Raw genomic sequence first — 14,853 nt, forward strand, 5'->3', positions numbered from 1 at the left:
AAGCTTCTCATCTGGTGGAGAGCTGGGCCAGCAACAGGAAGCGCGGGATTTCGCGGATCCTGACAACTCTGCCGCGGTGCTGGTCTCTGCCACCTTTTATTATGCGATTCTATCGGGGCGCAGAAGGGAGGAAACGGAGGGAGTTTCGGGGAGAGCGGGAGGTTGGGAGATCATCATGTGATGCATGATCTCACCTGGCTACGCATGGGAGAGGGGAGCGTGCAGCTGCCTGAGCCTAATCCTCACCTGGGGGGCAAGACCATTGTCCCCAAGCGTACCTCGTGACTGGAGAGCCAGACAGTTCATGACCCGTGGACTCATAGGGGATGAGGAGGTGGGGTGCGGGTAGCGCAATTCAGAAGGCCTAGTGAGTTTAGGGTGTTCCAGCGCCGCTTTGACCACGGTGCTGTTGGGTCAGCGTGGCATTACTACATCTCCTCCTTTTTTACATTTTAGAAGGGAGGTCAAAATGCCAGGGGCGATGGGGGGACGCTTTGTCCTCCTCCGCTGTTTGGTCGAAAGCTGACCGAGCTGTTTGTGCAACATTAGAACTTGGTTATGGGCAGGGGAAAGTCGAGGGGCTTCTACACAACGCCATAAGGTGCGGGCTATTAGATACACATTGAAATCAAAAAACGAAGACCTCGAATTTCGATGAGGCATACAATCAAACCAATGCAGAGCTGTACGATAGCACTCCAACTGATCCTCCCCGGCACAAGGCTCCAGAGGGTTGACCACCAATGGGGCAATACATCGTATTTCAGATTGGATACAACTTCTTGCAACTCACGACTTCTTCATATGAATCAACTGGGAATTATCAGGAGAGATTAAAGCAACACATATTATGTACATTCTCACAACCCTGGTGATGCAATAACAACAAATAATCAATGGCTGCATCGAGATTATTTTCCAAAGTCAGCTTTGATCAGTTCCCGCCACTCGAGGCCAGGGCATCCAGAGCAATGGAGGTGGAGTTGATGGACTTCGCGAGAAGGGCACAGGCCAGCCGGGCCAATAGTCTTGGTGTTACAGGAAACAAGTCCGGGGACTCCCACAAGGAAGTTGTGAGGGAAAAACACACTGGCCATTAGACGCCACCCGGCAAGGGGGGGGGGGTCGAGGGAAGGATGGAGCGGGCGGCTGCGTTTGGGCTTCCGGGTGAAGCCTGAGGCAGAACGATGGTGAGGCGGTAGCAGAGAGTCTCGCAGACACAGGTGGAAATGCAGCAACAACAAATAACATAACTTCTAAAATTAAGGTATGCAATAACTTCAGCAATAGCTGGTTCTACAGTAAGCAATACAAACATGGCTAAACGATACATAGGCTGGATGTGGATGTAATGGAAGGAAGCGCAACCTGGTTGCATAATTGTTCAAATGCATGGCTCTTGCTGTTTGACTACCAAAGCTACAGAGCCGCATGGCGCTAGGAGTCCATGCAGATTTCTCAAGAGCCGAGGGAGAGCTACTGATAGTCTTTAGCATTGCAGGTTCAGTGATTCTCAATGAGCAAGGTTGTGGAGAGAAGGCGCGGTTCCAACAATATCTGCCGCTGAAAACAGCCGAGAGTTCCAAGGGTTAATCTATCAGGGGAATGTTCCTTGGCTGCAATTCCAAGTTTCAGCCAGGGGGCTGCAGAGAGAGAGAGAATGGCTTACTCGTGGGATGAGGGGCATGCGACACAGTATCAAACTCTGAGCCATAGCTGGCCCAGGGCTGGCCGTCACTTCCGGGGCTACAGGGTTGCGATCTCCATGGAAGAATGGGTGTACTGGTTCCAGAGAGGTCCCTCCCATCTTGACCCAGGCTGGGGTGATCTGTCTCTCTCAACAGGGCGGGCGGGTCGGATCTCCAGGGAGGCCCCGGCCCATCTCCTCGGGATGGGGCTGGCCTGGCATGGCGCAGCTGGACTCCTGTATGGAAGAGAAAGAAAGATTGGCAACGCTTTTCCCCAGGGTTTTATGCGGTTGGCTGAGCGGCCCCTTATAGATGACGAAGGGAAAGCCCGAGCCCTGAGTGGGGCGGCAATTTTTTTTGATAGATAGAGAATAGAGAAGAGTACTTTGGATATGGTCTGCTGGATGAGACCTTGATTGGGTCGATAGGGGGAACTACTCCCCCTTTCTTTCGCTTGTTTTGGCCAAGTTTCTTCCTTAGGTGCAGTTGGCCCATTTCGACAACGGCATCACCTGCAACATTCCAAGGCTGCTAGGGAGACACAAGGCAGAGAATTGCCCGAAGGCTTAGGAGAAGGGAGAGAGGTCACACGTAGGTCGGTGTTTGTTTGTAAAACAATCTCATCTACCGGCCTAAGGTGTGGGTTTTTTGCAAAGCAACTTAAACAATTCACAATTATAGTCATATCGTAATATAGCATCCATAGGAAAGATTTAGGAGAAAGATGCAAAAGAAAAACAGTTCCTGGCTTGGAGTTTTGATCACACGTAAGCAACTTGGAAACCCTTTTCAAATCCTAGGTGTTGATGGGTGGTGAGTCAGCCCATTTTGAGAATGCAAGTGGGGTATGTAGAAGAAAAGGAGGGGGGGGGGGGTTTGGAAGTTAACTCTACCTTCCCCTCCTGTAAGGAGACTCTGGCCGGTTTGAACTTGCTTCCCACCTTCACAGCTGAGGCTATGTAAGGCAGGTGTGGCTGAGAGAGCCCCCAGGCACTGGGTAGGGACTAGGCCAGGGAGGGCACTCTCAGCAGAAAAAAATGAGAGCACGGAAATAATTCTGGCTCCATTATACAAACCTGTGCTACCAATGTGGGCAGTGTAGGCTCAGGTAGACAAAGGAAAAAGGTTCTCAAGAAAAGGCTTTGAAGAAGAATTTTGAGGGTTAAAACTAAAATGGAGGTGGCTCTGGAGGCAGAATGGGTGACACCTTTCAAGGCATTGGCACATATAATCAAAAGAGAAACTTTTAAATTGAAGCATAAGAGCATAGCTTAGAGGCAATGGGGAAAATTCCTCTCATGAGGGAAGAACCTTAGGGGTCCCTTTAAAAGGGCAAGACACACAGAACATACATAAGCATACATGAGCATATATAATGTAATGAGGAGGATTGCAACTTTGACTCAAGATCTTGCTCTCTCTCTTGCTGAAGATGGTTTTCTTGTGAGAGCATTTTAAACAAGGCGACTCAATCATAGTTGGGATTTCTGTGAGAGCATTTTATCAATATAAGCGGGGGTGAAAAGGAAGTGGGTTAGTCCTTGTCTTAATTCCATGTGGAAGTGTTTCCAAACTGACTACTTTCATTGAACAGACAATGCAGCGACAAACCTAAGAAATAACATGAGTTTACATCCAGACTCTAGGGGAGGGGCTTCCAGTTCCTCGTGTTGCTGTGGAAGAAAAGATTAGGTGGGGTCGATGGGGAATTAAGCAAGCCTTTGGTCCCTCTATGGCGGGTTCCAAACTGGCTCAAACAGGGTCCTAGAGGCAGGCATCGTGTTGAATCTCTATATGAGAATGGCTGCACCCAAACTGGTGAAGCCCACCATCTGGGTCTCAAGAGGGCGTTCCTCCTCAAGCAGGCTGGGATCCTGCTCCTCTGAGGTACTGACGCATTTGCTGTTACTGGGTGCTTTGAGCTTAGGGCCCCCGTAATCGCTCAGAGGCTATGGAAATCTGGCTTTGAACCTGCACGGCTGGAGGGGCCAAGGGGCTTCTTTATGAAGGACTCTAGGCTTAAGGCCATCGTGGCGTAACGCTCTTCCTCTCCATGCCTCATTGTCCTGTATGTGACATTCTGAGGAGGGTTCAAAACGCACCCTTTGGTTAGTGAGACGGACGGGCATAGTGCCGATGTTGTGTTTTTCTTCCGGTCAGCATTCCTTCCGCTGCAAATCAGTGGCTGGTAGGGGATTTTGAAATGCGCCATTCTGTGGCATTGACGGAGGCATGGTGATTTCTAGAAATAGCAGGAACGAAAGCAGAGCTGGAAGTGGAAACGCGCAGAGGAGAGGCAGGCAACGAGATTTAGATCAGCTGAGCTTAGATTAGAGTCAAGTGAAGGCATAGAGGCAGGAGGACCGGAGGAAAGGCAGGCATTGGACACCGCTGAGGTAGGCATCATCTTCCGCCAGGGTTTCCTTCCTCCGCATCATGGTTAATGCGCTCTGCCAGAGTTTGAAACCCGCGCCATTACGTTGGCGCTGACGGGCAGCGGTGGCTCCAGAAAGCGAGGGAGTAGCCGGGCGAAGGCGGAGCGAGGAGGAGGGCGTCGGGTCAGAGTGCGAAAGGGAGAGTTTGAAGGAGGCGAGGGAAGCCAAGTGAGGCAGAAGGAGGACGAGGCCCAAATTAGTGGATAGAGAAAATTCCCGGGGTAGGAAATTGAAGGTGAAAGATCGAAAGGAGAGGCGGCCTGCTGCGCAAGGGAGCCACCGCAGGTCTGCAGGCTGATGGCTTACGATAACATTGCCTCCACCGCCAGTAGCAGTGACACGGGCGCATGAGGCTCTGTCGCTTAAGAAGTGCGCTGAAGCGTTTTCCCAATCCTTAAGATTCAATATGCTCCCCTCTCGGGTTACCCGGGACATTGAGCTTCAATCTCCTCAAGCCACTTGGCGCAGCTCCCCTCTCTCTTTATGGAGCATCTTCGTCGCATTTCGCTAACAGCTTTTAGTTCGATTAACGTGCTTGTCATAAGCCCCTGCTTTTAAGCTCCCATACTCACCGGGTGTTCCGTCCCGGACTGACGAGGAGTGTCCTAGGACACGAAGTCTCTGGATGCTTGCTCGATCCAGAGGACAGAAAGCGATATCGGGAACGGTGGTCCCCTGATCGCTACCGATCCAGCGGACTTCTTGGTACCGCTGACCCTTCCCAGGCGTATCGGTGAGCAGGGTGGAGGTTTGAGGATTCCGGGTTTCGGCACCAGCGCTTTCAGGTCATCCCCGCAGGGTCGGCTCTACAGCTAAGGAATAGAAGCTAGACGCTGAGGAGGTTCTCATCTGGTGGAGAAAGGCGTCAGCAACAAGGAAGCTGGGATTTAGAGCGATCCCTACAACAACTCTGCCGTGGTGCTGGTCTCTGCCACCTTTTATTAAGTGATTCTATCGGGCGTAGAAGGGAGGAACGGAGGGAGTCTGGGAGATGGGAGGTTGGGAGATCATCATGATGCATGATCTCACCTGGCTAAAAAATGCTGCGGAGAGGAGCGTAGCTGCCTGGAGCCTAATCCTCAAGTGGGGGCAAGACCATTGTCCCTAAGCTCGGTGACTGAGCCAGACACCAGTTCACTTGACCCGCGGACTCAGGGGGATGAGGTAGTGGGGTGCTGGTGCGACTCCAGAAGGTCAGCGTAGGAGCGTAGGTGTTCCAGCGCTCGACCACGGTGCTGCTGGGTCAGCGGTGCATTACTACAGACCCCCTGAACCAAACCTCACCTAACGTGGATGGTATCATCAGCAGGGTCTCCTGAAAGATCCCTGAAATTTTGGTGCTGCTAGTCTAAAAACTATGACCCCTGCAGGCCGAAAACTGAAAAAACAGTAAAAAAATATAAAAAACACACAAATGAACCTGAAATTTTTGCAACCCCCCCCCCCACTAGGGAGCGCCCGGGGACATATGGTACCCCATGTCCCCTAGGTAAATACGCCACTGCTCCCACAGTATTCTGTACATAAAGCAACTGAACCCATTCTAACTAAGGGTGCAACTGAGGCTTGAATAAGGAAAACAGTGAGGGTGTCTCATGGGGCATGACAGAAAGGAAAGGTTTTGTAGGGCTCTGCCCCTTCCTGTGCCTCAAAGGGATGCCCTCGCTGCGGTCAGCCTCGTGGCCTCCAGACCCTCCTGCATCACAGGGTCTTCGGTTCCTTCGCAGACGAGGAGGAGAGCGGAGAGGATGACGCCGATGTGGTGACGCGTGCGGCCCTGAAGCGCCAGTCGCAGCAGATCATCGAAGCCAAGACCAAGCGCCGCACCCGCTACCGGAAGAAGGACGCGAAACTGTGATGGCCCGCCGACGTGGTCCCCAGCCCCTCCCAAATGTGAAAAGGTCCCGGGGGGGAGCTCCTCACCCCCTCCCCTTGCTGGAGCTGCAGAGCCCAGGGGAAGCATGACCCTTTTGTGCATCTACTTCCCATAGAAAGGGCCCCACAAGGAGTGGCAGCCAAGCACAGGGCTTCCGCCTCCCAGTGGAGAAGGTCACATGGGCTCTCTGTGGGGAGTGGGGACAGAGTGTGTGGGCAGTTTAGAATTTATTTCCTGAACAGAAATATCCCCCCCCCCGCCACCACTATTCCCATGTTGAATGACCCTGCCCCTGTGTGCCACTTTGGCGGTGGGGGGGCAGCTCCAAAGGCCATCATGGTCACTGTGTTTGCTGTGTGTGATACAATAAACGCTCTTCTGGTTCAGTCGTCCCCTTGTCCCTTCCTCTGCCAAGGATAGGGGTGTCTTCCAAGGCAGGGCGGCCACTTTGTAGGACCAAAGAGACGGGCCCTCGATGCCCGTCTGCTGCCGGCATCAGGGAAACATCTCCCTTCCTGGCCTGGCCCTCCCTGGTGGTTACGTAGACCCGTCTCCCGCTCATCCTCCCCCCCCTCCATCCCACAAGGGAGTCTTGTCCCGGGCCCCACTCACTTAAGGGACCACGGAAGCAGCTCACGGAATGGCCTTCTTCCACGTCTCTGCGCCCGAACGATGCCCTCCGCTTTCTAGTCAGCCTGACCTGGTTGGCCCAGGCTAGCTTGGTCTCGCCAGATCTCAGAAGCGGAGCAGAATCAACCCCCTCGCCTAAAAACTGTGCCCCCTGCAGGCCGAAAATGGAAAAAAACAGTAAAAAATACAAAACACACGCAAATGAACCTGAAATTTTTGCGCCCACTAGGGGGCACCCGGGGACATAGGGTACCCCATGTCCCCTAGGTATATTTGGATGGGAGGTCTCTGAGGAACACCAGGGTCACTTCTGAATATATCTCTTGGCAGCCAGGCTGAGAGTCTCTGGGAGACCCAAGCTCAAAGCCCCAGTTGTGGCCGTGGAAGATCCCTGGATGACCTTGGGCCAGTCACACTCTCTCGGCCTAATCTACCTTACAGGGTTGTTGTGAGAATCAAATGGAGGACAGCAGAACTGCTTTGGGTCCTGTTAGGGAGGGAGGTGGAGAATAAGTGAATTGATTAAATCAATTACCTTGGAAAACCCCACGAGGGGGCGCCGTAAGTTGGCAGTGAACTCACTGGAACTTTCCATCCCTGCCTTCCAACTGGATTTGGGCCCAAAAGATGCATCAAGAGCCACCCTCAGTCAAGCCTGTGCCCTCGCCTTGCCCCTCCCCCGCCTGCCGCGGCCCAGCCAAGGAATGCCCTCTGCGTCTGCCCCGTTGCCAGTCCCTTAACAAAGGAAAGGTGAAGGAAGAGAGGGTTTGCCCTGAGCTGGGTGCCCTCTTTTCTGTAATGTACAGCGGAACCTCAGTTTTCGTTGGGAATCCGTCCGAAAAGAATCGATGAAAACCGAAACCGATGAAAACCGAGGCAAACTTTTCCATAGGAATCAATGTAAATCCAATTAATCCGTTCTGGGCACTCCAAAAAACATATCAAAACACATTTTTAGGTGAATAAACATAGTGTTTAATGCTGAAAACAGTAACAAACAATAACACTAGGACCAGATTCAGAGCCAGTGGACCAATGTCGCACCAGAAAGCTTCAATGTCTCCCAAAGAGGTCTGTTTCTGACGCCTCTTTAAGATTTGTCTGAAATGGGGCAAGACGTTGTCATTAAACAAGTTGCAGACACGGTCCGCAACAGCTTTGTCCGGGTGATTTTTCTCCACAAACCCCTGCACCTGACTGCAAATCGATGAAAACCGAGGCAAATCGATGAAAACCGAGACAAATTTTTCACTGAAAAAATCGATGAAAAACGAAACCGATGAAAAACTAAGGCAATGAAAACCGAGGTTCCACTGTACTCTCAAACAGCTGTATTCAAAAAAAAATTATTAAAAAGAAAGAAAATACAAAGAGGTTTCTCTCAGCTGTAGACAGCTCCAAGCATATAAAAATCAGTATAGTTGAAGGAATGAACTGAGTCTTAGCATGAATCTTAGAACGAATCCGAAGTCTCTAAGTCTGAAGTCTGAATAATCTTAAGTCTCGTGTGTGTGTTTGGGGGGGGGGGGGTTATGGCATTCTCTCCTCTACTCCAGGAAGAGGCAGATGACTCCCCACCACTCATTCTTTGTGATTAATACCTGTCAGGTTTTAGATGTTGCCATTGCAAAAGCCAATTTCCATTTGTGTATACACAAACACAGTTTACAATTTTAATGAGGGCACAAAGGTTGCGTTATTTACGACCTAAGACCATGGTTGCCATACAAGAGAAATGATTTCCAAGTAAACTTAAGGAATACATGCACTTTCTTCACACTGTTACCGCTGCTGCTCGGGTAACATTAAGTGATTTCAGCTCAGGCAACGTAGTGAGACGCAGGAAGCCGGTGTTCTTCAAAGCAAAGTATTTTATTCGAGAAAGTGAGGTGGTGACAGCTCGAGGGCAGGAGAATTAGGCGCCTTTGTAAGCCAAAGGCCGCTAAAAGGAACTTTTATACACACACATCAAAGGGAAAAGGGGCAGAGTAAGGGGGGCAGGTCCCTTTACCTTACACGCAATAAAAGAAGACATCCATACAAAACAAAGATACCATCACAACTTTTGTGAATGGGCCCATGGGAAATCTCGCAAGGTTGCAGGCGATAACTTCCTCATGAGGACTTAACAGCTAAGCTTGAAATGGAGACCGGAGAAGGTCCATTCATAGAACGAGGTGGGCCTGCTACCGCACCCAGTTATCTTTGTTATCAAACGGACTGTTTCCTTGAGTTATATCCTGAGGCTCCTGCGCCTCAGTCCCGCAACAAAAGAAAGTTCAAACTGTCCAATGGTGGTCCCGACACGTTTTCCAACGATTGGGACATCTGGGATGCTGTCATCAGATTTGATTTGCAAAACCAAAGGGGTCTTTGTCTTTGATGAGGAGTCGGCTGAGTGTTGGCCCAAACAAAATTCCAGAGCCAACTTCCTTGTGCCTCTAACATTAACCATTCTAAAATACTACATTTCTCTAATGCAGTTTATCTAAAATGATACTTTACTTAACTCAAACAAGGCAAAACTTAAACAGGATACACTAGACTCAATACAAGAAAGCATAATACATATTTTGCAGAACAGATCAGGGTATTTACGAACATCAATAAAATCACATCTACTGGTCTTAAGGCTTCTGAGTCGCACTGGTCTCTATGCTCTGACCTGGAGCCAGTGTAGTCAGGTAACTCGACTCAGGAAAATATTTTGGCTATTTTCCTGGCGGTAACAACACCTGGGCAAGCACTAGGTCATGCCCTCACAACATTTACTTGGCAGACTTTAGTGTACGGGCTGGTTTGCCACGGCCTTCCCCAACCATCTTACCTTTTACCCCCAGCAAGCCAGTTACGCACCTTGGAAGGATGGAAGGCTGAGTCAACCTTGAGTCGACTCCCTGAAATGGACTTCTGTCAGAACTGAACTCTGGTCATGAGCAGAGCTTAGACTGCGTCGCTGCAGCTGAGCGCTCCGTGCTCTCCTTGTCGCTAGTTTATTGTTCTAAGTGCAAAATGCGGCATCGCTTTACACGTCAGGTTCTAGCTCCGTGGTGGCGAACCTTTGGCACTCCAGATGTTGTGGACTACAGTTCCCATCAGCCCCTGCCAGCATGGCCAATTAGCCATGTTGGCAGGGGCTGATGGGAATTGTAGTCCATAACATATGGAGTGCCAAAGGTTCGCCACCACTGATTCTAGCTCCACAAACAGTCAGAGAAGCAGGCGCAGAGCAATTAACTTCATTTCCAGCTGTGGTTTTCCTTGGCTCTCCTTTTACATCACGCTGGGGCTCAGCGGATCTGGCCGCCACGCTGGTAGAGTCCAAGGGCAGCCCAGCCCAGGAACCCCATGCCTCAATCAGCTCCAGGGTATTTTGTCTAGGACAACAGTCGGCAGCAGAAAAGGTCTTCCGGAGGGGCACCTCGTGAGTGCTGGACTACGTGCTGCATTCTCTGACTGGATCGTAGTGGAATACGCTGCCTTGGAGGGTCAAACTAGTTCCTTTGCGATTTTTAAACAGAGGCTGGATGGCTATCTGTCAGGAGTGCTTTGATTATGTGTTCCTGCTTGGCAGGCGGTTGGACTGGATGGCCCTTGGGGTCTCTTTCAACTCTGTAATTCTATGGCATTTATCACTATTTTCCTTGCCCTTTTCGAGGCATGTAGGTATTGGTGGAAGAAGAGTCGGGTTTATATCCTCCCTTTCTCTCCTGCAAGGAGACTCAAAGGGGCTTACGATCTCCTTTCCGTACGTCCCCCACAACAAACACCCTGTGAGGTGGGTGGGGTTGCAAGAGCTCCAAAGAACTGTGACTGGTCCAAGGTCACCCAGCCGGCATATGTTGGAATGCACAAGCTAATCTGGTTCACCAGATAAGCCTCCACAGCTCAAATGGTAGAGTGGGGAATCAAACCCAGTTCTCCAGATTAGTGTGCACCTGCTCTTCACCACACTGCACCACACTGGCTCTGGTAATATGCAAGAAAAGCCTTACTGGATCAGGTCTAGATCCATCTATAGAGCGTATTCCTGCATGACAAGCCCAAAATGGACTTGACAACCCTCTTCCAACTCTATGATTTTGAATCCTGCCCCTGTTCTCCAGGGTATTCGCTCCCCGTCCTAGTTTGGTGTCATCTGCAAATTTGATTAGCATGCCCTCTATTCCACCATTCAAGCCATTGACAAAAATATTGACTAGCACTGGGGCCAGGACAGAACCCTGTGGCACCCCACTAGTCACTTCTCTCCAGGATGAAGATGAGCCATTGCTGAGCACCCTTTGGACTCAGTCAGTCAACCAATTACAAATCCACTGAACAGTAGCCCTGTCTAGCTAACATTTTCCTGGCTTGCTTGCAATATCATGGGGGACCTTGTCAAAGGCCTTACCAGAGTAAGTGTATGATACATCCACAGAATTCCTTTCATCTGGCAAGCTTACCACCCTGTGAAAAAAGGGATAAAATTTATGTCTAGGAATCCCACATTTATGAGTTTAAAGGCAACATTTATTCAGTAGATGATGCTCAGAGGTATACTGCCTCTGAACCTGGAGGTTCTATTTAGGTTACATGGCTAACAGCGTGCTTTCCATGAGCTTATCTAACTCTGTTTTAAAGCTATAAGTGTTAATGATAATCCGTGTGTTTTGTGCTGGCAAATTTATTATTATTATTATTATTATTATTATTATTATTATTATTATTATTATTATTATTATTATTATTATTATTATTATTGAGCTGTAGAAAGGGGTAATTACCAGCACTGTCTTGAGAATATCAATCAATCGATCAATCATCAATCAAATAAACGTTTATTAGCCAAAGGTCATATATGCATACATAGTTATAATCCATCAATAGCCCAAAGAAACATTTAGCCTAAAAAGTTTAAGATCCAAAATATGTGAACACATAAAATCTAAATTTGATTGCAACTTTGCTTTGAACATAGTGGTTCAGTTGGCTTTTTCTAGTTCTAACCCCCTATATCTCAATTAAAAACATTGCACCTAAAAATTGCAAGAGAATAATTACATAAACATGACATAAAATCTGATTATTCATAACAAAATGGGACTATAAGAATCAACCCGATCCCACTTAACTTTTATAGCAGAAGATACTATTATCATTTACTAAAATTAGTAGCGTTTGATTCTATCTTGAGAATACTGCCGATAGTACCAAATCCTCCTCCTGGTCCTTTGCAGAGTGTAGCCCCCTGAGACAAAACCTACTGAGGGATGGTTGTGGTGGGTTTTCCGGGCTGTGTGGCCGTGGTTTGGTGGATCTTGTTCCTAACGTTTCGCCTGCATCTGTGGCTGGCATCTTCACAGGTGTATCCCAGAGAGAAGTGTGCTACACACTGTGTCCAGACTGCGTGTAACAGACTTCCCAGAACAGACCTCTGAAGATGCCAGCCACAGATGCAGGCGAAAGGTTAGATGAAGAAGACTTTATTTACAGTCAATGACCAAATATATTACAAATCTCCAAAATATCTACAACAAAACAAGAATGCCGATCTCTCTCCTGTATTCCAGCACTATCCATCTATATATCATTATACTTTATAGACATACCAAACAGTATAAAATTACTAGACAAAACAAAAATATTTAAGGGGGATGCCATATTCAGATCATTTTTTCTTTTTCATAATGAATAGACAGAATTTTGCTACCCATTTAGTAATATTCTCCTTCTTATCTTGTAATAGTTTTTCACAACAAACTTTATCAGAACAATGTCATTTTGTGTAGTAGATGTGACAGGCATTTTTTCCTTGCCTCTTCATAAAGGGGACACTTTAATAACATATGCTCTATAGTTTCTACAGAATTCCGCGAAACGTTAGGAACAAGATCCACCAGACCACGGCCACACAGCCCGGAAAACCCACCACAACCAGTTGAATCCGGCCATGAAAGCCTTCGACAATACTACTGAGGGATGCCCCTTACACTTTTTAGTCACGTTGACGGGCGAGTTGAGATTCCCTTCTTCACTGCAAGGCTCCGGGGTGCTGCGAGGCTCCAGGCGGGCGGGCACGAGGGGCACTCTTGCTGGGGGCAGAACAGACTCCGATCGAGCCCTGCAGCCCACCCCTCGGGGCAACAGGCGGCAGAACCTCCGGCCGGGAATCCTGCGGGCTCGTCGGAGGGGGGGGGGGGGGGCGTCTGGTCCGGCTTCTGGCCTCGCAGCTCCCAGGCAGGGTCCAGTGAGCAGGGGGAGAGGGGGTTGACGCCCCCCGTCTCCTTCCCGCCGGCGCCCCTTTTGCCTAGCCAGCCCGTTGCCGCCGCCCTGGGTGAGGCTCTTCCCGGCCCCACCGCCCTCCGCCCGCCCCGTCCCATGCGCCGCCCCCCCTCGCCCCTCCCCTCCCCTCCCCTGCCCACCGGGCACCTGGAGCAGCAGGAGGCCGCCGCCGCCGCGTCTGCAGGGGAGCACGATGGGCAAGGCGCAGCTGGCGATGGTACCCGTCGGGCGGGCAAAGGACACGCGCCCCCTTCCTTCCCAATGCGCCGGGCAACGGGGGGTGGTGGTGTGCCAGGCTGCTGGCCGAGCCGGGGGTGGGGGTGCCAGGCTGTTCGTCCATCCCCCGGTTCCCCGGAAGCGCCCCAGTCCGCCCCGACGTGAAGGGAAAGGAGCGGGGAAGCCCGACGGGGTGCCTGCGAGCGAAGAGGGGCCGGGTGGGGGGCGCCTGCTTGTCCTTCTGGCCCGCGCTGCGCGGAATGGCCTCGCCCGGCCGCCTGCTCGCCCGCCTGGCAGCCTCTGGCTCGACCGGTCCGACGGCTCCGCCGGGCAGGGAAGGAAGGGCGCCGAAGGTCACCGCTTCAGCCTCTCGCCCAGCCGCGGGGCGGGGGGGAGGAGGGGGATGGCGGTGTGGTGCGCAGCTGCCTGCTCCGGAGGCTTCCGTGCCCCTCTGCCGGGCGCCCCCCCACCCCCGTCTGGCCAAGGCTGCCCCACCGCCTTTGTGGGCTGGGGGCGGCGCCGGGGCGGCTCTTCCGAGGTGCGGCTTCCAACGGGGTCCCTGGCGGGCAACCCTCTGGCGCTGGGCGGGGTGGGGGGGGCGGGGTGTGGAGCTCTCCTGGGCAAGAGGAGCTGATCCCCCTGCCCCCCCCCCCGCTCCGGTAGAGCTGCCCAGCTAGCCGCGAGAGGCTCCTTCTCCAGACCCCGGAGAGGCCCGGCAGTGGCGGGGGGGGGGGGGGTTCCCAAGCAGCCCCTTTTCCCTGCAGCTGCTACTGCCTCCGTGGAAGCCGCCCCCCGACTGCCTACCCCCCCCCCCCAGACCTCATTGAGCCCTAGGGGTTAAAGGAGACCATGTCCCACTGGGGTTCAGAAGCGTCCCTCATTATAGGGGGGGCATCTCGGGGTGGGACATATGCTTGGTGGGCCCCTCCTCCCGCGCCCTCAGCTGCCCAGGCCATGAGGGAACCGCCAGGAGGCTGGGGGAGGCCTGCCCTGCGGGGCTGGCGTGCGAGATGGTCTGCTTCCTCCTAGACGCCCGTGCAGCCGTGGGGAGAGGAGGCCGAGGAGGGCGCCGTCTACACCATCCTCCTGCAGCGCGTGAAGGCCCAGGAGCCGCAAGAAGGCGGGGACGTCGGGGGAGCCTCGCCACAGCAGGTGCGCCATGGCCCCCACACCCAGCAGCCCTGCTGGAGCCCTCTCCGAGCATCCCCGTCACGTCCAGCAGGTGTAGGGATTGGTCCTGGCATTATGCCCTTTCCACCTGAGCTACCTCACAGGGGTGTTGTGAGGAGGTGCTGCCTGGTGATTTGCCCTCTTTCTCTCCAGTCCGGCCAAAAGGAGTAAACTGCTTGGGCCTGCTCCGTTCCTACCAAATCTCCATCAAGCCCCCCCCTCCTTCTTCAGCGGCCTGCCTTAGGGGGGCTATTTGCTGAGCAACAGGGGGCAGCCAAAGCGGGCCCACCCTTATTTGCCCTGGGATTTGGCGGAGCTTTTGGCCGACCAGGCTGGGCAGTGGTTAAGAGCAGGTGCACTCTAATGTGGAGAACAGGGTTTGATTCCCTGCTCTGCCACTGGAGGTGTGGAGGCTTATCTGTGGAACCAGAATCGCTTGTGCACTCCAACACGTGCCAACTGAGTGACCTCGGGCTAAAGTCACAGTTCTCTCTGGACCAGGGCAGTGGTGGGATCCAAAAATTTTAATAACAGGTTCCGATGGTGGTGGGATTCAAACAGTGGCGCCGCCGCA

The 14,853-nt window shown here is 51.9% G+C and overlaps 2 protein-coding genes across 3 annotated transcripts in view; both read left to right on the forward strand.

Moving 5' to 3' along the window:
• ODAD3 (outer dynein arm docking complex subunit 3) overlaps positions 1–6,385 on the forward strand; it is a 33,744-nt gene extending 27,359 nt beyond the window's left edge. For both annotated transcript variants that reach the window (XM_048491152.1, XM_048491153.1), the window contains exon 13: positions 5,851–6,385. In XM_048491152.1, the coding sequence (XP_048347109.1) occupies positions 5,851–5,981 (131 nt within the window). In that variant the 3' untranslated portion in view covers positions 5,982–6,385. The remainder of the gene's footprint in view (positions 1–5,850) is intronic.
• A 7,114-nt stretch (positions 6,386–13,499) lies between these two features.
• Positions 13,500–14,853, forward strand: part of RGL3 (ral guanine nucleotide dissociation stimulator like 3) — a 32,563-nt gene continuing 31,209 nt past the window's right edge. The window contains exons 1-2 of the mRNA XM_048487528.1: positions 13,500–13,647; positions 14,139–14,261. Of these exons, the coding sequence (XP_048343485.1) occupies positions 13,513–13,647; positions 14,139–14,261 (258 nt within the window). The 5' untranslated portion in view covers positions 13,500–13,512. The remainder of the gene's footprint in view (positions 13,648–14,138; positions 14,262–14,853) is intronic.

This window comes from Sphaerodactylus townsendi, linkage group LG03 (assembly GCF_021028975.2).
Source record: "Sphaerodactylus townsendi isolate TG3544 linkage group LG03, MPM_Stown_v2.3, whole genome shotgun sequence".
NCBI lineage: Eukaryota > Metazoa > Chordata > Lepidosauria > Squamata > Sphaerodactylidae > Sphaerodactylus > Sphaerodactylus townsendi.